Here is a 22,531-nt window from a genome sequence, read left to right as displayed (position 1 = left end):
TACCTGTCTGCTCTACCTGTCTGTCTGCTCCGCCTCTCTGTCTGTTCCACCTGTCTGTCTGCTCTACCTGTCTGTCTGCTCCGCCTGTCTGTCTGCTCCGCCCGTCTGTACTGTAGGAGCATGGCGTGAGCCACCTTAGACCTGGCCTTTATGATGCAGCGCCATCTACTGGTGTACAACAGGCGTTTACAATAATATCAATATTCAAATCCGTATTTGAATTAACCGTGGACAATATGACCATTTCACCAGTGGTGAATCCTCGGCATTGTCAAAGACAACGTTTTTAAGAATGTTTTTAAAAAAAATGGATCAATGGAATGTTTCTGTGTGTTGTCTAGTTGGGAGGTTTTGAGAGTCCTCCCAGGGTGTTCAACAGTCCCTACGCTACAGCGGCTTCCACGGACTACAACCCTGGCATGTACCGGATGTCAGAGTATAAGGTAAAACACTCGGCAAAAGGGGATTATGTGGTACAGAAACAACTATTTTACTAATATCTTGTTTGTCTTAGAGAGCATAGAATCATGTTATTATGTACAGCCCATTTACCTGTTTGTCTTCCTTTCTCTATCTGCCTCCTCTCCTCTCCTCTCCTCTCCTCTCCTCTCCTCTCCTCTCCTCTCCTCCCCCTCGTCTCCTCCTCTCCCCCTCTCGTCTCGTCTCCTCTCCTCTCCCCCTCTCGTCTCGTCTCCTCTCCTCTCCCCCTCTCGTCTCGTCTCGTCTCCTCTCCTCTCCCCCTCTCCTCTCCTCTCCTCTCCTCTCCTCTCCTCTCCTCTCCTCTCCTCTCCTCTCCTCTCCTCTCCTCTCCTCTCCTCTCCTCTCCTCTCCTCTCCTCTCCTCTCCTCTCCTCTCCTCTCCTCTCCCCCTCTCGTCTCCTCTCCTCTCCCCCTCTCGTCTCCTCTCCTCTCCCCCTCTCGTCTCCTCTCCTCTCCCCCTCTCGTCTCCTCTCCTCTCCCCCTCTCGTCTCGTCTCCTCTCCCCTCGTCTCCTCTCCCCTCGTCTCCTCTCCTCTCCCCCTCTCGTCTCGTCTCCTCTCCCCCCTCGTCTCCTCTCCTCTCGTCTCCTCTCCTCTCCTCTCCTCTTCTCCCCTGTTCTCCCACTCGATTACATGCAGGAGGGGTTGTCTCCAGCCACATCAGAGCTGAACCTGTTCAACAGCTACAACAGCAGGAGTACCAGCCCTGTGCCCTCCTTCACCCGGACTGTGACCGCCCAACGTGCACCCTTCTCAACCTACGACACCATCAGGAGGCGGGACCAGCAGGTTAAAAAAAACTATCAGTATTGTAGACTGACCTCTTCCCAGCTGTTGGCTATAGTGTCAGGTATATCAGTATCGTAGACTGACCTCTTCCCAGCTGTTGGCTATAGTGTCAGGTATATCAGTATCGTAGACTGACCTCTTCTCAGCTGTTGACTATAGTGTCAGGTATATCAGTATCGTAGACTGACCTCTTCCCAGCTGTTGGCTATAGTGTCAGGTATATCAGTATTGTAGACTGACCTCTTCTCAGCTGTTGGCTATAGTGTCAGGTATATCAGTATTGTAGACTGACCTCTTCCCAGCTGTTGGCTATAGTGTCAGGTATATCAGTATTGTAGACTGACCTCTTCCCAGCTGTTCGCTATAGTGTCAGGTATATCAGTATTGTAGACTGACCTCTTCCCAGCTGTTGGCTATAGTGTCAGGTATATCAGTATCGTAGACTGACCCCTGGTTCTTCCAGGGGATGTCAAGCCAACTCCACATGCGTTCCACTGTGTCGTCTGTCGCTATGCCCAACAAGAGAGACTACATCGAGGAGTTGACCAGGCAGTTGGATGCCTGTCAGAAGGTGCAGTATGAAAACACCCTCCCTCCCTCCCTCCCTCCCTCCCTCCCTCCCTCCCTCCCTCCCTCCCTCCCTCCCTCCCTCCCTCCCTCCCTCCCTCCCTCCCTCCCTCCCTCCCTCCCTCCCTCCCTCCTGTCCTTCCCTTCCTCTCCCCTTCCCCTCTCCCCCCTCGCTCCCCCTCCCTCCATCCCTCCTGTCCTTCCCTCCCCCCCCCCCCCTCCCCTCCTTCCTTCCTTCCCTCCCCCCGCCTCCCTCCCTCTCTCCCTCCTTCATATCCTCTGTGTCCCCCTCTTGTCCACAGAGGAACCAGTTCCTGGAGGCAGAGAGCGTAGAGATGGACAAGGAGAGGAACCAGATCAGGTTGGAGATGAGAAGCCTGTTGGTGAACAACGAGGACCTTCTCAGAACCAACAGTACCCTGCAGGTGTGTAGCATGATGGACTACAATACCCAGAATGCTCCGTGTCAGATATCTGATTTGATCTCCGTGAAGATGTTGCCTGGGTACCAGTCTGTTTGTGCCGTGATACCACTCCTTGTCATGCAAAACATGGTTAAGAGTGACATGAAGGCACAAATAGACTGGTACCCAGGCTAGTAAAGAGGTTCCTGAAGCTAACGTAATGTCCTGTCTCCTTATCAATCCAAGATGGAGATGAGTAGGATGAGGATGAGGATGGTAGAGCTGGAGAGAGACAACACGGCCATGACGGAACGCTTCAGAGTTATGGAGGTAGGCTTCTGGACTACACAGAAACTACACTGTGTTCATCTGGACTACACATAAACTACACTGTAACACTGGACTACACAAAAACTACACTGTGTTCATCTGGACTACACAGAAACTACACTGTGTATCACTGGACTACACAGAAACTACACTGTGTATCACTGGACTACACAGAAACTACACTGTAACACTGGACTACACAGAAACTACACTGTACCACTGGACTACACAGAAACTACACTGTGTACCACTGGACTACACAGAAACTACACTGTATCACTGGATGACACAGAAACTACACTGTATCACTGGATGACACAGAAACTACACTGTGTACCACTGGACTACACAGAAACTACACTGTACCACTGGACTACAAAGAAACTACACTGTGTACCACTGGACTACACAGAAACTACACTGTGTATCACTGGACTACACAGAAACTACACTGTATCACTGGACTACACAGAAACTACACTGTACCACTGGACTACACAGAAACTACACTGTGTACCACTGGACTACACAGAAACTACACTGTGTACCACTGGACTACACAGAAACTACACTGTGTACCACTGGACTACACAGAAACTACACTGTACCACTGGACTACACAGAAACTACACTGTGTATCACTGGACTACACAGACACTACACTGTGTACCACTGGACTACACAGAAACTACACTGTGTACCACTGGACTACACAGAAACTACACTGTACCACTGGACTACACAGAAACTACACTGTGTACCACTGGACTACACATAAACTACACTGTGTATAGTCTTCTGAGACTGTTTAATGGAGCTGGATAGAAGGATTATCATACAACACACAAGCTCTCAAATAGTTCAGGTTAAGAGCGTTGGGCCAGTAGCTGAAAGGTTGCTGGTTTGAATCCCTGAGCTGACGAGGTGAACAATCTATCGATGTGCCCTTTGAGCAAGGCACTTAACCCCAATTTCCCCTGTCAGTCACTCTGGAGAAAGGTGCTAAAATGTGAATGTACCAGCGCCTCAAATCTCCTACTGCTTCAGCTCCTGTTATAGAATATGACAAAAATGGAGATCCTGCTCCTGAATATAAACAGGACTGGCACCCGGCACCTATTTCAGCTCAAGTCAAACACCAGTGGTTGTGTTTTCTCAGTGTTGAAACACAGAGGATGTCTCTAGAGAGCTGATCTCATCTGTGTTTCCTCCAGACGGAGCTGACCGAGGCCAGAGAGATGATGGTGGAGGCCAACACTCAGGAATACGCCTTCAACTTCCTGCAGCAGTCTCTGAAGAATAAGATACAGGACGCTGAGGTACAGTATAGGCTTCTCTGTAATCAGATTCCACCACAGACCTGTCAGTCAGTCAGCTGGGCCTATTCTACCACAGACCTCAGTCAGTTAGCTGGGCCTATTCTACCACAGACCTCAGTCAGTTAGCTGGGCCTATTCTACCACAGACCTCAGTCAGTTAGCTGGGCCTATTCTACCACAGACCTCAGTCAGTCAGCTGGGCCTATTCTACCACAGACCTCAGTCAGTTAGCTGGTCCTATTCTACCACAGACCAGTCAGTCAGCTGGGCCTATTCTACCACAGACCTCAGTCAGTTAGCTGGTCCTATTCTACCACAGACCTCAGTCAGTCAGCTGGGCCTATTCTACCACAGACCTGTCAGTCAGCTGGGCCTATTCTACCACAGACCTGTCAGTTAGCTGGGCCTATTCTACCACAGACCTCAGTCAGTTAGCTGGGCCTATTCTACCACAGACCTCAGTCAGTCAGCTGGGCCTATTAACCACAGACCTGGGCCTATGTGTCTGCCTTGCGTGAGCCCCCTGTGTGCATCCAAAAAATGTCACCCTTTTCCCTACCATGACCCTGCTCAAAACTAGTGCACAGTGTAACGAGTAGGGTTCCATTTCAGCCCCAGCCCCTGTGTCTGTCCTACACCATGTCCCCTATAGGAGGCGCTGGAGAAGCAGTCGCTCCATGCCGAGGGTCTGTCCGAGAAGCTGTGGATGTCTGAGAGACAGTTAGAGGAGCTAGCAGGGGCCAAGGAGACACGGGACAAGAGGACATCAGAGCTCAGTGACACTGTCTTCAGACTGGAGACTGAGGTACAGTTGCATTATTATACGTATACGTGTGTGTGTGTGTGTGTGTGTGTGTGTGTGTGTGTGTGTGTGTGTGAGAGAGATCAGAGTCAGTCTTCAGACTGGAGACTGAGGTACAGGTCTGTTCACTTTACACACCTATTATGTAGCTTCAAGGGTTGTGGTTAATTCCACAAATTAAATTCAAATTAAATTCCCTCGTCCTGTAAATTCCTTTTAATACTATATTCAAATTCCAGGTCAGTCTTTAAATTCAGAGATAATTGAATTTCCTTTCAATTTTATTGTTAGGTAAATTCCAATAATTAAATTCTTAATTCAGTATTATCCCAAACTATTCCACATATTCAAATTAATTTCCCTCAAGCTTTTAGGGAGTATAGAAATACATGTTAAAATGATTTAAAAACAAATCATGCAGTACTTTTGTTCAGTTAAATTACAAAGATGTATTTTTTTTTACTATTCCAATTCAAACATTCTAATTCCAATTCAAACATTCCAAACATTCTAATTCCAATTCAAACATTCTAATTCCAATTCAAACATTCCAAACATTCTAATTCCAATTCAAACATTCTAAACATTCTAATTCCAATTCAAACATTCTAATTCCAATTCAAACATTCTAAACATTCTAATTCCAATTCAAACATTACAAACATTCCAATTCCAATTCAAAAATTACAAACATTCTAATTCCAATTTTTTTTTTAAATAACATTTTTCTAAACTAATCCAATCTCTTCATTGGACTTGTTCCCATTACTGTAGTGGCTGTTCCAGGTTAGATGCTTGAAGTTGCATCATAGCTTAGTCTTCCCAACCTGTTCAGTCGTTCTAAATGCAGGTTGTGGGTGAATACACATTTTAAATGTTGGATAGCCCTACTCTGGCTGGATTCCAATAGGAATTACAACTCACTTTACAAGCCAGCATAATGTGACTTTGCAGGCCTGATGTGGCCTGTAAACCAGGAGTTTCAAGACACTGTATTAGGGTAAACCTGGACCCTCAAAATAAGGCCTCGTGAAATATGTGTTGTATTGTGTTGATAACAGGATCTCACATGGCAAAGTCCACAGGACTGAATATTGATGAATGCAACATCCATGTCTCTGTCACCAACAAACACAGTCACGGGGGGTATAACTCTACAATTCACTCAAAAGTCAAGGCACTCTGGGAAATATACAAATGAGGCTTGGCACTAAGCATTGTGTTCTTTTAACAATGAAAAGGGCAGACCCCGTATAGACACTGGACCAGTTTTAAATGTAACACCCTCAGTGTACATTACATTAACCCTAGATCGTTTGCTTTGTATATTTGCGTGACATTACTCTCCCTCCACAGCTAGGGGAGGCCCAACAGAGAGCCACCCAAGCCTCAGCAGAGCTCAGTCTGCACCAGAAGCTACGAGATGGTGACCAGCTGAGGGTAAAGGAGCTGGAAGAGACGATACTGGAGAAGGGTCAGGAGCTGCAGAGAGCCCAGCAGACTGTCAGCCGTCTCCAGGGACAGGTAGATGAGGACACGGGCCTTACAGGTCTTACTGTAGTCAAATGCAGATCATTTCTGCTTCAGATTGGCTTTTGAAAGTAATTTCTGCTTCAGATTGGCTTTTGAAAGTAATTTCTGCTTCAGATTGGCTTTTGAAAGTCATTTCTGCTTCAGATTGGCTTTTGAAAGTCATTTCTGCTTCAGATTGGCTTTTGAAAGTCATTTCTGCTTCAGATTGGCTTTTGAAAATCATTTCTGCTTCAGATTGGCTTTTGAAAGTCATTTCTGCTTCAGTGGACACGTGTTTACAGCCAGCGTGATTTTGTCACCTACCTGACCCATACTGTAAAATGGGTGTCCATATGTGATTGTTCTGATTTACGCATGGATATAATATTCTTTATTACACTCTGTGTATTGTATATTTCTTACACTCTGTTATACTCTGTCAGGTGTCAGGTAAGCTGATAGATAACTATGTGTTGTCAGGTAAACTGATAGATAACTGTATGTGTTGTCAGGTGAGCTGATAGATAACTGTGTGTGTTGTCAGGTGAGCTGATAGATAACTGTATGTGTTGTCAGGTGAGCTGATAGATAACTGTGTGTGTTGTCAGGTGAGCTGATAGATAACGGTATGTGTTGTCAGGTGTCAGGTGAGCTGATAACTGTATGTGTTATCAGGTGTCAGGTGAGCTGATAACTGTATGTGTTGTCAGGTGTCAGGTAAGCTGATAGATAACTGTATGTGTTGTCAGGTGAGCTGATAGATAACTGTACGTGTTGTCAGGTGAGCTGATAGATAACTGTATGTGTTGTCAGGTAAGCTGATAGATAACTGTACGTGTTGTCAGGTGAGCTGATAGATAACTGTATGTGTTGTCAGGTGTCAGGTGAGCTGATAGATAACTGTACGTGTTGTCAGGTAAGCTGATAGATAACTGTACGTGTTGTCGGGTGAGCTGATAGATAACTGTACGTGTTGTCGGGTGAGCTGATAGATAACGGTATGTGCTGTCAGGTGTCAGGTAAGCTGATAGATAAGGAGCGTTCTCTGGAGGAGGAGATCCAGCTGAGAGAGAGAGTTCAGCTGCAGTTGAAGCAGGCAGAGAGGAGCGTAGAGGACCTGACCATGGAGCTACAGACTGCTGCACAGACCAAGGAGGACCTGGACAAGCAACTCAAACAGGCTCAGGTTGGTACAGACAGACAGAGAGCACCATAAACCCTAAGCCCAGTTTAAAGAGGACCTGGCCAAGCAATATATACTGTAGATATAGAGAGAGTAGACTGTATGATACTGTAGATATAGAGAGAGTAGACTGTATGAACCGTGGGAGATATACTGTAGATATAGAGAGAATAGACTGTATGAACCTTGGGCGATATACTGTAGATATAGAGAGAGTAGACTGTATGAACCTTGGGCGATATACTGTAGATATAGAGAGAGTAGACTGTATGAACCTTGGGCGATATACTGTAGATATAAAGAGAGTAGACTGTATGAACCTTGGGCGATATACTGTAGATATAGAGAGAGTAGACTGTATGATACTGTAGATATAGAGACAGTAGACTGTATGAACCGTGGGAGATATACTGTAGATATATAGAGAGTAGACTGTATGATACTGTAGATATAGAGACAGTAGACTGTATGAACCTTGGGCGATATACTGTAGATGAACAGTAATGGAAACCCAACATAGTGTCTTAATAGGGTGTTGGGCCACCATGTGACTCCAGAACATTTTCAATGCACCTCGGCATACATTCTACAGGTGTCTGGATCTCTACTGGAGGGATGTGACATCATTCTTCCACCATAAATTCCATCATTTGGTGTTTTGTTGACGGTGGTGGAAAATACTGTCTCAGGCGTCGCTCCAGAATCTCCCATAAGTGTTGAGATCTGTCGACTGAGATACACACACACACACACACACACACACACACACACACACACACACACACACACACACACACACACACACACACAGCACCTCTTTCAAAGTCACTGAGATCTCTTCTAGCCATGGTAGCCAAAATAATAGACAATTGGGACTTGCTATACATGACCCTAAGCATGACGGGATGTTAATTGCTTAATTAACTCAGGAACCACCTGCTTTCCATATACTTTTGGGTCCTTCGTTTACTCAAGTGTTTCCTTTATTTTGGCGGTTACGTGTAGCTCTAGAATACAGATAAACGGACGTAGTTCTGTTTCAGCTTCGTCTTTGAGGTCAATGCAGGTTTACTGTCAAAGCACCGTGACAACTGCTGGGGAAAAAGATTTCTAAGGACGTGTGATTGATCGTGTTTTATGACAACTGCCAATGTAGAAAAGGTGTTATATAGATCGATTTGATTCGATTGATTGATTGGTTGACGTGTTTCTCCTTTCACAGGAGAAAGCGATAGATCTTGAGAGCGACCTGGAGGAGATGCAGGACAGTGAACAGAGTTGGTCCAGGAAGCACAAGAGAGCCATCGAACAGGTACGTCTGTCTGCCTGACCTCTCACCCCTGAACCCTGACCACTATGCCACACTGAACCAATGTTCTTCTGTTCTCCATTAATATAGTTAGTCAAAATATTCTCATAAATAATTTAAATATGAAATGTAATCTTCTGGGATTTTAACTGAATCCAAGATTCCTTGACTGATGCCTGGCCAGTGAGAGGTAATTATATTCTGATGTTGATCTGATTCGCCAGCAGCGAATGGGGACAGGGTTGTTTTGTTGAGGACGTGCCCCAGTGGGTGTGAAGTACTATCTAAAACAGACTGTTGTGTTCTTCACAGACAGAACAGCTCCAGCTGAAGTTGATTCAGGAGAAATATGTGAATGAGCAGCTGGACAGTGAGAAGATCAACCTGACGAGACAGGTACAGTAACTATGGCTGGGTTTTCACCGGGAACTGTTGTAACCTGCATGGTGGGGACGTTAGCCTGTGGTGTAGCTACGTGATCTATCTATACATCGGTGTTGTATGTAGGGAATTTGTTGTGATTCATGTTTAGCTATGTTTTTATTTATTTTATTTTACCAGGCAAGACAATTAAGAACAAATTCTTATTTTCAATGACGGCCTAGGAACAGTGGGTTAACTGCCTGTTCAGGGGCAGAACGACAGATTTGTACCTTGTCAGCTCGGGGGTTTGAACTTGCAACCTTCTAGTTGCTAGTCCAACGCTCTAACCACTAGGCTACCCTGCCGCCCCAAAGGTTTAGAAACCCCGGTAGCAATGGAAGGCAGAACCAAACGACCTGTGGTGTACTGTAACATTCCTTCCTGTGGTGTACTGTAACATTCCTTCCTGTGGTGTCTGTAACATTCCTTCCTGTGGTGTCTGTAACATTCCTTCCTGTGGTGTACTGTAACATTCCTTCCTGTGGTGTACTGTAACATTCCTTCCCGTGGTGTACTGTAACATTCCTTCCTGTGGTGTACTGTAACATTCCTTCCTGTGGTGTACTGTAACGTTCCTTCCTGTGGTGTACTGTAACATTCCTTCCTGTGGTGTCTAACATTCCTTCCTGTGGTGTACTGTAACATTCCTTCCTGTGGTGTACTGTAACGTTCCTTCCTGTGGTGTACTGTAACATTCCTTCCTGTGGTGTCTAACATTCCTTCCTGTGGTGTACTGTAACATTCCTTCCTGTGGTGTACTGTAACGTTCCTTCCTGTGGTGTACTGTAACATTCCTTCCTGTGGTGTCTAACATTCCTTCCTGTGGTGTACTGTAACATTCCTTCCTGTGGTGTACTGTAACGTTCCTTCCTGTGGTGTACTGTAACATTCCTTCCTGTGGTGTACTGTAACATTCCTTCCTGTGGTGTACTGTAACGTTCCTTCCTGTGGTGTACTGTAACATTCCTTCCTGTGGTGTACTGTAACGTTCCTTCCTGTGGTGTACTGTAACGTTCCTTCCTGTGGTGTACTGTAACATTCCTTCCTGTGGTGTACTGTAACATTCCTTCCTGTCGTGTCTGTAACATTCCTTCCTGTGGTGTCTGTAACATTCCTTCCTGTGATGTACTGTAACATTCCTTCCTGTGGTGTACTGTAACATTCCTTCCTGTGGTGTACTGTAGCTGCGTGACCTGCGTGTGGCGATGGAGGAACTTCACAGCTCCAGAGTCCAGGTGGATGTGATCAATAAGACAGAGAACCGGGTCAAGGAGCTGGAGAACGCTCTCAGAGTGGAGGAGAGGTAAGTCTCCTTTTTGTATCTACAGGACGACACAGTGTTTGTGGACTGGTGTATTAACGGAGTTCTCCTGTGCAGGAACAAGGTGGTGATGAGCAACACCATCAGTAAACTGGAGAGGAAGATCAACGAACTGTCTGGTCAGCTGGAGGAGGAACAGAAGATCGTTACAGAGCAGAAGGACCTGGTAGGATACCTGCACTAACACCACCACTACGCTAATAGGAGTGTGTGTGTGTGTCTATGTGTGTGTCAATGTGTGTGTGTGGTACGAAGCAGAAGGACCTGGTAAGATACCTGCACTAACACCACCACTACGCTAGTATGACTGTGTGTGTGTGTGTCTATGTGTGTGTGTGGTACGAAGCAGAAGGACCTGGTAAGATACTGTGTGTGTGTGAGTGTGAGTGTGTGTGTGTGGTACGAAGCAGAAGGACCTGGTAAGATACTGTGTGTGCGTGTGTGTGTGTGGTACGAAGCAGAAGGACCTGGTAAGATACTGTGTGTGCGTGTGTGTGTGTGGTACGAAGCAGAAGGACCTGGTAAGATACTGTGTGTGCGTGTGTGTGTGTGGTACGAAGCAGAAGGACCTGGTAAGATACTGTGTGTGCGTGTGTGTGTGTGGTACGATGCAGAAGGACCTGGTAAGATACTGTGTGTGTGTGTGTGGTACGAAGCAGAAGGACCTGGTAAGATACTGTGTGTGTGTGTGTGTGTGTGTGTGTGGTACGAAGCAGAAGGACCTGGTAAGATACTGTGTGTGTGTGTGTGTGTGTGGTACGAAGCAGAAGGACCTGGTAAGATACTGTGTGTGTGTGTGTGTGTGTGTGGTACGAAGCAGAAGGACCTGGTAAGATACTGTGTGTGTGTGTGTGTGTGTGTGTGTGGTACGAAGCAGAAGGACCTGGTAAGATACTGTGTGTGTGTGTGTGTGTGTGTGTGTGTGGTACGAAGCAGAAGGACATGCTAGGACACTTTAAAGTTACTAACACAGGAGAGCCATGTCAGATGGGGGACAGTGAATCCTATTTACATTCATTTTGTCTGTAAACACAAGTTTATTTATACTGGGTTCCTGATAGGACTTCCAGGATCTCTTGTTAAATAAAAATGTTTAATGAGATAACTTTGTATAAGTGGATGTTATTTATTTACGTGATACCTCTGTTATACCTCTGAGTGTTGTGATGCGTAATGTGCAGTTTGATATGGTAGCCCTCTGAAGTTGACCCATTGACCTATGAACTCTCTCCATCAGATGACCCAGAGGATGCGTTCCCTGAAGCGTCAGCTGAACGAGGCGGAGGAGGAGTCCAGTCGTAGAGACGCTCAGTACCGCCACACCCAGAGAGAACTGACAGAGGAGAGAGAGACCTCCAACAGACTACAGAGACAGCTCCTGGATCAGCACCTTCAACTCAAGTACGTGGTTTGGAAAATAAAGGTTCAATGAAAGAGAGAGACGGAGATCAGAGGGAGAGACTAGAAAGAGGGAGAGCAGAGAGGGAGAGCAGCGAGCAGAGAGGGAGAGCAGAGGGAGATCAGAGGGAGATCAGAGGGAGAGCAGAGAGCAGAGAGGGAGAGCAGAGAGCAGAGAGGGAGAGCAGAGGGAGAGCAGAGGGAGAGCAGAGGGAGAGCGGAGGGAGAGCGGAGGGAGAGCGGAGGGAGAGCGGAGGGAGAGCGGAGGGAGAGCGGAGGGAGAGAGAGCAGAGGGAGAGCGGAGGGAGGGAGAGCGGAGGGAGGGAGAGCGGAGGGAGAGCGGAGGGAGAGCGGAGGGAGGGAGAGCGGAGGGAGGGAGAGCGGAGGGAGAGCGGAGGGAGATCGGAGGGAGAGCGGAGGGAGAGCGGAAGGAGGGAGAGCGGAGGGAGAGCGGAGGGAGAGCGGAAGGAGGGAGAGCGGAGGGAGAGCGGAGGGAGAGCGGAGGGAGAGCGGAGGGAGGGAGAGCGGAGGGAGAGCAGAGGGAGATCGGAGGGAGATCGGAGGGAGAGCGGAGGGAGAGCGGAGGGAGAGCGGAGGGAGATCGGAGGGAGATCGGAGGGAGATCGGAGGGAGATCGGAGGGAGAGCGGAGGGAGAGAGTGATACTGTTTGAACTGCAGGACACAAACACACCCTCATTTGCTCTGCAGACGTAAGGAGTCCACCATGCAAATGAGACAGACTCTGGAGAACCTGCGTCTGGATCTCAGTGTAGGGAGAGCGGAGGGAGGGAGAGCGGAGGGAGGGAGAGCGGAGGGAGAGCGGAGGGAGAGCGGAGGGAGAGCGGAGGGAGATCGGAGGGAGAGCGGAGGGAGAGCGGAGGGAGAGCGGAAGGAGGGAGAGCGGAAGGAGGGAGAGCGGAAGGAGGGAGAGCGGAGGGAGAGCGGAGGGAGAGCGGAAGGAGGGAGAGCGGAGGGAGAGCGGAGGGAGAGCGGAGGGAGGGAGAGCGGAGGGAGAGCAGAGGGAGATCGGAGGGAGAGCGGAGGGAGAGCGGAGGGAGAGCGGAGGGAGAGCGGAGGGAGATCGGAGGGAGATCGGAGGGAGAGCGGAGGGAGAGCGGAGGGAGAGCGGAGGGAGAGAGTGATACTGTTTGAACTGCAGGACACAAACACACCCTCATTTGCTCTGCAGACGTAAGGAGTCCACCATGCAAATGAGACAGACTCTGGAGAACCTGCGTCTGGATCTCAGTGTAGATGAAGAGGACCAGGCTGACCAACATCCTCCAAGGCCTGAATAAAGACAACAGCACCTCCTCATACTAGCCTTTTTCCACACACCTTTATTGATAAAGGTTAGAGTGATACCCTAATACTACTGCTAATAGACTTGACAAGAAACAACACATTCGACACTGGCACCAATACTGTCATTTATCGTAGAAAAAGCCCACAAGTGAAGTCTTCAAACTAGCCTCTTTCTCTGCACTATTGAAATGTCTTTAGTTTTTGTTTTCCATAAAGGTCCCAATGCAGCTGTTATTATCTCAATATTAACTCATTTCTGGGTAACAAGGATCTTACTGTGATTGTTTTCAATCAAAATGGTCAAAAAGAAACAAAAATGGATTCTTAGCAAAGAGGTTTTTATTTTTATAATACATTTTTTTTGCTGGGAGTGTCTAGGAGTGGTGAAACTGACAACTAGCTGTTATTGGTAGAGAGGTTTTGGAACTCTCTTTCTTATTGGTCTATTAACTCATTTACCGCCTGGTGATGTCACCAGAGTGGTGAAACTGACAACTAGCTGTTATTGGTAGAGAGGTTTTGGAACTCTCTTTCTTATTGGTCTATTAACTCATTTACCGCCTGGTGATGTCACCAGAGTGGTGAAACTGACAACTAGCTGTTATTGGTAGAGAGGTTTTGGAACTCTCTTTCTTATTGGTCTATTAACTCATTTACCGCCTGGTGATGTCACCAGAGTGGGGAAACTGACAACTAGCTGTTATTGGTAGAGAGGTTTTGGAACTCTCTTTCTTATTGGTCTATTAACTCATTTACCGCCTGGTGATGTCACCAGAGTGGGGAAACTGACAACTAGCTGTTATTGGTAGAGAGGTTTTGGAACTCTCTTTCTTATTGGTCTATTAACTCATTTACCGCCTGGTGATGTCACCAGAGTGGTGAAACTGACAACTAGCTGTTATTGGTAGAGAGGTTTTGGAACTCTCTTTCTTATTGGTCTATTAACTCATTTACCGCCTGGTGATGTCACCAGAGTGGGGAAACTGACAACTAGCTGTTATTGGTAGAGAGGTTTTGGAACTCTCTTTCTCATTGGTCCATTAACTCATTTGACCTGCCTGGTGATGTCACAAGGCAGGTCAAAACTCCATCCAAACCAAAACAGGCTGAAACTTCAGGCAGTCTTTTCAAACAGCTCTTACATTAAAAAGGGCATTATCATCATTTTATCAATTTCACAGTATTATTCCAACCCCACAGTGTGGAAATATATATAGAACACAGGAAACTCATGTTTTTTTTTTTTTTTGGGGGGGGGGGGGGGGTCTGTTAAAGGAAGTAGTAGTTGAAGTGTTGTGATTCTTTTGAATCAAATCAAGCTTTATTTATACAGTAGGATTATTACAGTATATCAACACCATTATATTGAATCAAGCTAGCTATCCCTGTACACTCAAGTCACGTGTTTTAGCGAAGAAAAATGACCAATAATCAATATATAATCAATATATAATCAATATATGATCATTATATGATCATATAGGACTTTGGGTTAAAGTCGTTTGGAGGATTTGAACAATATTTCCTACAAATTACCCAAACGAATCTGTTGCATTACCGTGATCAACTATATTAGAAATATCTTACTTCCGTACAGTATTGATATTACCTGCTACACTATACACTTTGATTTATTTTATATACAGTATAACTCTTTTATTTGACTTATTCACCTCTGAGCAGAATGTGGAAGTGTCTTCCATTTGCTATGCTTGAAGGACAGACAGACTGTGCATGAATGAGTGGACTGTAATACAAAGCCTATGAATGATTGGACTATAATACAAAGCCTATGAATGATTGGACTATAATACAAGCCTATGAATGATTGGACTACAAAACAAGTCTGTGAATGATTGGACTACAAAACAAGCCTGTGAATGATTGGACTATAATACAAGCCTATGAATGATTGGACTACAAAACAAGCCTGTGAATGATTGGACTACAATACAAGTCTATGTGAGGGTGAACAGTATGTTCCACAATGGACTGTTTACAACTGATAAAATGTTTTTTTGTTGTCACATACACCGGATAGGTTCAGTGAAATGTCTTGTTTTACAGGGTCGTCCATTGTAGTACGGCTCCTCTGGGGCAAACTAGGGTTATGTGGCTTTCTTAAGGGCAAATCACAGATTGTTCACCTTGTTGGCTCAAACTAGACTTTTCGGTTACTGGCCCAACGCTCTAACCACTAGGCTACCTGCCTCCTCTACACTCTAACCACTAGGCTACCTGCCTCCTCTACACTCTAACCACTAGGCTACCTGTCTGCCTATACACTCTAACCACTAGGCTACCTGCCTGCCTCTACACTCTAACCACTAGGCTACCTGCCGCCTCTACACTCTAACCACTAGGCTACCTGCCACCTCTACACTCTAACCACTAGGCTACCTACCACCTCTACACTCTAACCACTAGGCTACCTACCGCCTCTACACTCTAACCACTAGGCTACCTACCGCCTCTACACTCTAACCACCAGGCTACCTGCCGCCTCTACACTCTAACCACTAGGCTACCTACCACCTCTACACTCTAACCACTAGGCTACCTACCGCCTCTACACTCTAACCACTAGGCTACCTACCGCCTCTACACTCTAACCACTAGGCTACCTGTGTATAAAGCCAAGTTATCGTTTCTCATTGTGTATTTATTATTACTTTTTCTATTATTTCTCTATTTTCTTTCTCTCTGCATTGTTGGCAAAAGACCCATCAGTAATCATTTCACTGTTAGTCTTCACCTGTTTATGGAGCATGTGAAAAATAACATGTTATTATGATTTGATGTTAATTACCTACAAAAACAACCACAGCAACAAACAGAGGTGTGGACTCAGGTCACATGACTTGGACTCGAGTCAGACTATGATGACAAATATGAGGACTTCCTACTCGACTTTGACTTTAACACCAATGACTCGTGACTTGACTTGGACTTGAGCCTTATGACTCCACCTGACTTGATACCCTCCCCAAGCCTCCCCAAGCCTCCCAACCCTCTCCAACCCTCCCAAACCCTCTCCAACCCTCCCCAACCCTCTCCAACCCTCCCCAACCCTCTCCAATCCTCTCCAACCCTCCCCAACCCTCTCCAACCCTCCCAAACCCTCTTCAACCCTCCCCGACCCTCTCCAACCCTCCCCGACCCTCTCCAACCCTCTCCGACCCTCCCCAACCCTCTCCGACCCTCCCCGACCCTCTCCAACCCTCTCTAACCCTCCCAAACCCTCTCCAACCCTCCCCAACCGTCAAACCTCTCCAAATGATGCTATTTAAAAAAGTGTGTAGCGCATCAACTCTTCATTTAACAGATTACAGTTTGAATTGGACAGCAGCCAATCAAATTGTGCCAGCGGAGAAAAAGTTGTGTGTGGCAGTGCCGAGGAACGTCGGCGGGTGAATTCAGATGGAGCCCTTGGAAAGATGATACCAAAAATTATATAAAGATTACGCTGTAGTCAACAAAAAACAGATTGCAACTTGCAAAACATGCTGGAAGAAAATGACAGACGGAGGCGCAACAACCTCCAACTCTGTTTGACATTTGAAGCTGCACAAAGAAGGGTAAATCGTGGCTAATATAGCCGACAGCTATATAATTTATAACTATACTAGTGTAGCATGTAGGCTAACGTAACGTTAAGTCAATGAGCCTCCACACAGTCAGCCAGTGCGGGAGCGTGATCATTGCACCCAGATTGAGCTACAACTGGCTAGGCAGTTGGTTGTCTAAATCCTGCCTGATGTTACTGCTGTTCCTAAAGCCATTGACATACGTTAGCCTACTGTAACCACACACAGATAGGATGTGTGTTAAGGTTGGGCCCCATACTGATCCTCGATAGTCCATCGCTATGGGAGGGGGGTTCTTTCTTATTGCTATCCATGTATTTCCTTGGAAATATAAAGTTTATTTGGAAAGTAATAAATATATATATTTGTAAAAGCATGCATGATTTGTGTAAATGTAATATACTAACTATTGCTCTTGTTAAAAATATTAAATGGTATTACATTAGGTGAAGAGCACATTATGACTTGTTTGGGACTCAAAACTCAAAGTTTAGGACTTGAGACTTGACTCGTACTTGACTCGGACTTGACTCGGACTTGACTCAGACTTGACTTGGACTTGACTCAGACTTGCCGGTCTTGACTTGGACATGAGTGCTAAGACTTGAGACAACACTTGTTGCTCAAACACTGAGAGAGAGGACCAAGACAAACCCTGAGCAGAAGCTCAGAGAGAGAGACGACCAAGACAAACCCTGAGAGAGAGGACCAAGACAAACCCTGAGCAGAAGCTCAGAGAGAGAGAGGACCATGACAAACTGTTCAAGAAGGAGATTATTTTATTCTCAGGACAGGGGAATCTAAAGGGAATTCTATACGATGTGTGCATGGTGAATAGCTGCTGGAGATTCATCTAACCATGGAGCTGATGTGCTGTTTTGTAGTACAGTATAGAACATGGAGACTGTAGCATGATGTACTACAGTACCCATAATGCCCTGTGTACAACCATTCGTACCATACCAGTCAGTGTCTAGTCCTATTGCCCTGTTGTTGATGTTATCTTCTACTATAAGCTAAAGATGCTCATGCATCCGCGAAAGATGTAATCACTTACAGGAACTGCTCATAGTGTGCACTCAGGCTCCACATAAACAGGAGGTAGGAAGCAGATCTCATGTTTTTGGGGGAATTGAGAATGTGATATCCTATATTTTATGGTTTTACGTTTGTATAAATAGCTGTTTTATCTGATGCAGTTAGATAAACTCTTAACCCTTCAGATAAACGTATTTCACAAAATGTTCCTTTCCCTTTCTTCACATGCTGGCAAGACCAAAAAAGCGATTCAGCGCCCTTGAGATCAGGTTCCGGGCCCTTGAGATCAGGTTCCGGGCCCTTGAGATCAGGTTCCGGGCCCTTGAGATCAGGTTCCGGGCCCTTGAGTTCAGGTTCCGGGCCCTTAAGATCAGGTTCCGGGCCCTTGAGACCCTGTTTTGCAATAGACTTTTGTATATCTTAAAACAATGTCATTTATTATGTATTTTTGTAACAGCGTTTATATGCTTTAAGGTGCCGTTGGGTATTTATTCTACTTTACAGGTGTTTTATCTTCCTAAAATGATGAATATTAATATTAAATACATTTTGAAAAATAATCCATGTTCCTTTTTTCCTATTAAAGTTTTTGATTGAAATTCATTCATAGATAAGAATCGAATAAACACTCCAGAAATATACCGCCTTTAGGAACCCGGACACAGTTTTCCTTAGCATGGAAGTGATTAGTACTGCCCAAGAAGACCCCAACTAACATATTTCTGGAAAGACAAATTGATGTGATTTTGCTATACAAAAAAAAAAGCTATGCATATGTGTGATTTTGCATCACTTAAGTTGAGTAAGTAAAAATTTGGCCCACAAATATACCAAAATGTCTCTTACTAATTGTCACGTCCTGTCCTTAGTTCCTTTTTTATGTCTCTATTTTAGTTTGGTCAGGGCGTGAGTTGGGATGGGCGTTCTATGTTTTCTGTCTCTGTGTCTGCACCAGACAGAACTGTTTCGTTTTCGTTCATTCATTCTCTTGTTATTTTGTTTCGTGTTCGGTTTAAATAAATATTAACATGGACACGCACCACGCTGCATATTGGTCCGATCCTTCCTCCTCCTCAGAAGAAGAGGAGGAAAACCGTTACATTATGGCATTCTCTAATCATAAACTATGTATTTATTTTGTTTTAATTGTATATTATTATATGATTAGAGAATGTCATAATGTATTTATTTGTTAGATAGTTCTCCTTATTAGTTGACATAGGTTTTTAACAAAGTCATTTTAGCTTTTCGGTCCGAACAGATTCATAAATCAATCATGGGAATCATGGGAATTTGTCTGCGCTACGCAGACGTTGACTCACAGGCACGTGTTGCTAGGCAACCCATCTGCACTTTCCCGAGGCAAGCCTTCGACCCTCCACGGCTAAAGAAAGTGTGAGAAATGTGCTAATAAACTTCTTTGCTAGATTCATGATAGTGTTGCTGTTAGGAAAGCGAACTTGAAAACGTGATGTTGTTTATTGGAATTGACAGCTGTTTTTGGTAAGTAATGAGTCTGCTATCTTCTGACATGACTGACTACATCTTTAATGGCCAGTGTCGTACTATAATTTATGTTTTCATTGGCAAGATTAGCAAACTAAGACATGACGTCCCGGCAACAACTACACATCGAAGTATAACTGATCAAATTATGAAAGACGAGCACTGTAATTTTGAATTCCGTACAGTGAGTGTGGAAGAAGTAAAACAATTATTGTTGTCTATCAATGATGACAAGCCACCAGGGTCTGACAACTTGGATGGGAAATTACTGAGGATAATAGTGGACGATATTACCACTCCTATTTGCCATATCTTCAATCTAAGCCTGCTAGAAAGTGTGTGCCCTCAGGCCTGGAGGGAAACTAAAGTAATTCCACTACCCAAGAATAAGTAAAGCCCCATTTACTGGCTCAAATAGCCGACCAATCAGCCTGTTATCAAGCCTTAGTTAACTTTTGGAAAAAATTGTGTTTGAACAGATACAATGTTATTTTACTGTCAACAAATTGACAACAGACGTTCAGCACGCTTGTAGGGAAGGACATTCAACAAGCACAGCACTTACACAAATGACTGATGATTGGCTGTGAGAAATCTATGATAAAAAGAGCTGTTTTGTTAGATTTCAGTGCGGCTTTGACATTATCGGTCAAAGTCTGCTGATGGAAAAATGCATGTGTTATGGCTTTACATCCCCTGCTATGTTGTGGATAAAGAGTTACCTGTCTAACAGAACACAGAGGGTGTTCTTTAATGGAAGCCTCCAACATAATCCAGGTAGAATCAGGAATTCCCCAGGGCAGCTGTTTAGGCCCCTTACTTTTTCAATCTTTACTAATGTCATGCCACTGGCTTTCAGTAAAGCCAGTGTGTCTATGTATGCGGATGACTCAACACTATACACGCCAGCTACTACAGCAACTGAAATGACTGCAACACTTAACAAAGAGCTGCAGTTAGTTTCAGAATGGGTGGCAAGGAATAAGTTAGCCCTAAATATTTCAAAAACTAAAAGCATTTTATTTGGGACAAATCTTCCAGTAAACCATAAACCTCAACTAAATCTTGTAATAAATAATGTGGAAATTGAGCAAGTTGAGATGACTGTCATGGTCAAAACATGGTGATGCAACAGTAGCTAAGATGGGGAGAAGTCTGTCCATAATAAAGTGCTGCTCTACCTTCTTAACAACACTATCAACAAGGCAGGTCCTACAGGCCCTAGTTTCTACCTTCTTAACAGCACTATCAATAAGGCAGGTCCTACAGGCCCTAGTTTCTACCTTCTTAACAACACTATCAACAAGGCAGGTCCTACAGGCCCTAGTTTCTACCTTCTTAACAGCACTATCAATAAGGCAGGTCCTACAGACCCTAGTTTCTACCTTCTTAACAACACTATCAACAAGGCAGGTCCTACAGACCCTAGTTTCTGCCTTCTTAACAACACTATCAACAAGGCAGGTCCTACAGACCCTAGTTTCTGCCTTCTTAACAACACTATCAACAAGGCAGGTCCTACAGACCCTAGTTTCTGCCTTCTTAACAACACTATCAACAAGGCAGGTCCTACAGACCCTAGTTTCTACCTTCTTAACAACACTATCAACAAGGCAGGTCCTACAGACCCTAGTTTCTACCTTCTTAACAACACTATCAACAAGGCAGATCCTACAGGCCCTAGTTTCTACCTTCTTAACAACACTATCAACAAGGCAGGTCCTACAGACCCTAGTTTCTACCTTCTTAACAACACTATCAACAAGGCAGGTCCTACAGGCCCTAGTTTCTACCTTCTTAACAACACTATCAACAAGGCAGGTCCTACAGGCCCTAGTTTCTACCTTCTTAACAGCACTATCAACAAGGCAGGTCCTACAGGCCCTAGTTTCTACCTTCTTAACAACACTATCAACAAGGCAGGTCCTACAGGCCCTAGTTTCTACCTTCTTAACAGCACTATCAACAAGGCAGGTCCTACAGGCCCTAGTTTCTACCTTCTTAACAACACTATCAACAAGGCAGGTCCTACAGGCCCTAGTTTCTACCTTCTTAACAACACTATCAACAAGGCAGGTCCTACAGGCCCTAGTTTCTACCTTCTTAACAACACTATCAACAAGGCAGGTCCTACAGGCCCTAGTTTCTGCCTTCTTAACAACACTATCAACAAGGCAGGTCCTACAGGCCCTAGTTTCTACCGTCTTAACAACACTATCAACAAGGCAGGTCCTACAGGCCCTAGTTTCTACCGTCTTAACAACACTGTCAACAAGGCAGGTCCTACAGGCCCTAGTTTCTACCTTCTTAACAACACTGTCAACAAGGCAGGTCCTACAGGCCCTAGTTTCTACCTTCTTAACAGCACTATCAACAAGGCAGGTCCTACAGGCTCTAGTTTCTACCTTCTAAACAACACTATCAACAAGGCAGGTCCTACAGGCCCTAGTTTCTACCTTCTTAATAGCACTATCAACAAGGCAGGTCGTACAGGCCCTAGTTTCTACCTTCTTAACAACACTATCAACAAGGCAGGTCCAAAGCAGGTACTACAAATTCTAGTTTTGTCTCACCTGGACTACTGTTCAGTCGTGTGGTCAGGTGCCACAAAGAGGGACCTTGGAAAATTACAATTGTCTCAGAAGAGGGCAGCACGGCTGACCCTTAAATGTACACCGAGAGCTTATATTAATGACATGCATGTAAGTCTCTCATGCGCAAAGTGGAGGAGAGATTGACTTCATCATTACTTATCTTTGTGAGAGGTGTTGACAAGCTGAATGCACCAAGGTGTCTGTCTAAACTACTGACTCACAGCTTATGAACCACCACAAGACAGGCCATCTCTTCACAGTCCCCAAGTCAAGAACAGACTATGGGAGGCGCACAGTACTACATAGAGCCATGACTACATGGAACTCTATTCCACATCAGGTAACTGATGCAAAACTCCTTATGGAACAGCGGGGACTGTGAATAGACACACCTATACATAAGACACGCAATCTACACACATGTGCACATGGATGTGTATTGTTAATATGTGGTGGCCTGTGTTGGGTAAGGTGTTCTGAAATGTAGTATTTTAAACTGTATGTAACTGACTTAAGTTGCTGGACCCCAGGAAGAGTAGCTGCTGCCTTGGCAGGAACTAATGGGGATCCATAATAAACCCCAGGAAGAGTAGCTGTTGCTTTGGCAGGAACTAATGGGGATCCATAATAAACCCCAGGAAGAGTAGCTGCTGCCTTGGCAGGAAC

The 22,531-nt window shown here is 45.2% G+C and overlaps 1 protein-coding gene across 2 annotated transcripts in view; it reads left to right on the top strand.

Annotated features, from left to right (window-relative positions):
- The window catches only part of LOC109879710 (cingulin), a 69,551-nt gene extending 53,480 nt beyond the window's left edge, over window positions 1–16,071 (top strand). For both annotated transcript variants that reach the window (XM_031826055.1, XM_031826056.1), the window contains 15 exons: window positions 342–443; window positions 1,117–1,266; window positions 1,730–1,837; window positions 2,136–2,258; window positions 2,484–2,567; window positions 3,782–3,886; window positions 4,539–4,691; window positions 6,045–6,212; window positions 7,213–7,386; window positions 8,606–8,695; window positions 9,005–9,088; window positions 10,300–10,418; window positions 10,494–10,602; window positions 11,674–11,837; window positions 13,025–16,071. In XM_031826055.1, the coding sequence (XP_031681915.1) occupies window positions 342–443; window positions 1,117–1,266; window positions 1,730–1,837; window positions 2,136–2,258; window positions 2,484–2,567; window positions 3,782–3,886; window positions 4,539–4,691; window positions 6,045–6,212; window positions 7,213–7,386; window positions 8,606–8,695; window positions 9,005–9,088; window positions 10,300–10,418; window positions 10,494–10,602; window positions 11,674–11,837; window positions 13,025–13,133 (1,842 nt within the window). In that variant the 3' untranslated portion in view covers window positions 13,134–16,071. The remainder of the gene's footprint in view (window positions 1–341; window positions 444–1,116; window positions 1,267–1,729; window positions 1,838–2,135; window positions 2,259–2,483; window positions 2,568–3,781; window positions 3,887–4,538; window positions 4,692–6,044; window positions 6,213–7,212; window positions 7,387–8,605; window positions 8,696–9,004; window positions 9,089–10,299; window positions 10,419–10,493; window positions 10,603–11,673; window positions 11,838–13,024) is intronic.
- The last annotated feature ends 6,460 nt before the right edge of the window (window positions 16,072–22,531 follow it).

The sequence above is a fragment of the Oncorhynchus kisutch genome, linkage group LG6, assembly GCF_002021735.2.
Source record: "Oncorhynchus kisutch isolate 150728-3 linkage group LG6, Okis_V2, whole genome shotgun sequence".
Lineage (NCBI taxonomy): Eukaryota > Metazoa > Chordata > Actinopteri > Salmoniformes > Salmonidae > Oncorhynchus > Oncorhynchus kisutch.
Note: the sequence above shows the minus strand (reverse complement) of the source record. Positions and strands in the feature narration are given on the sequence as shown.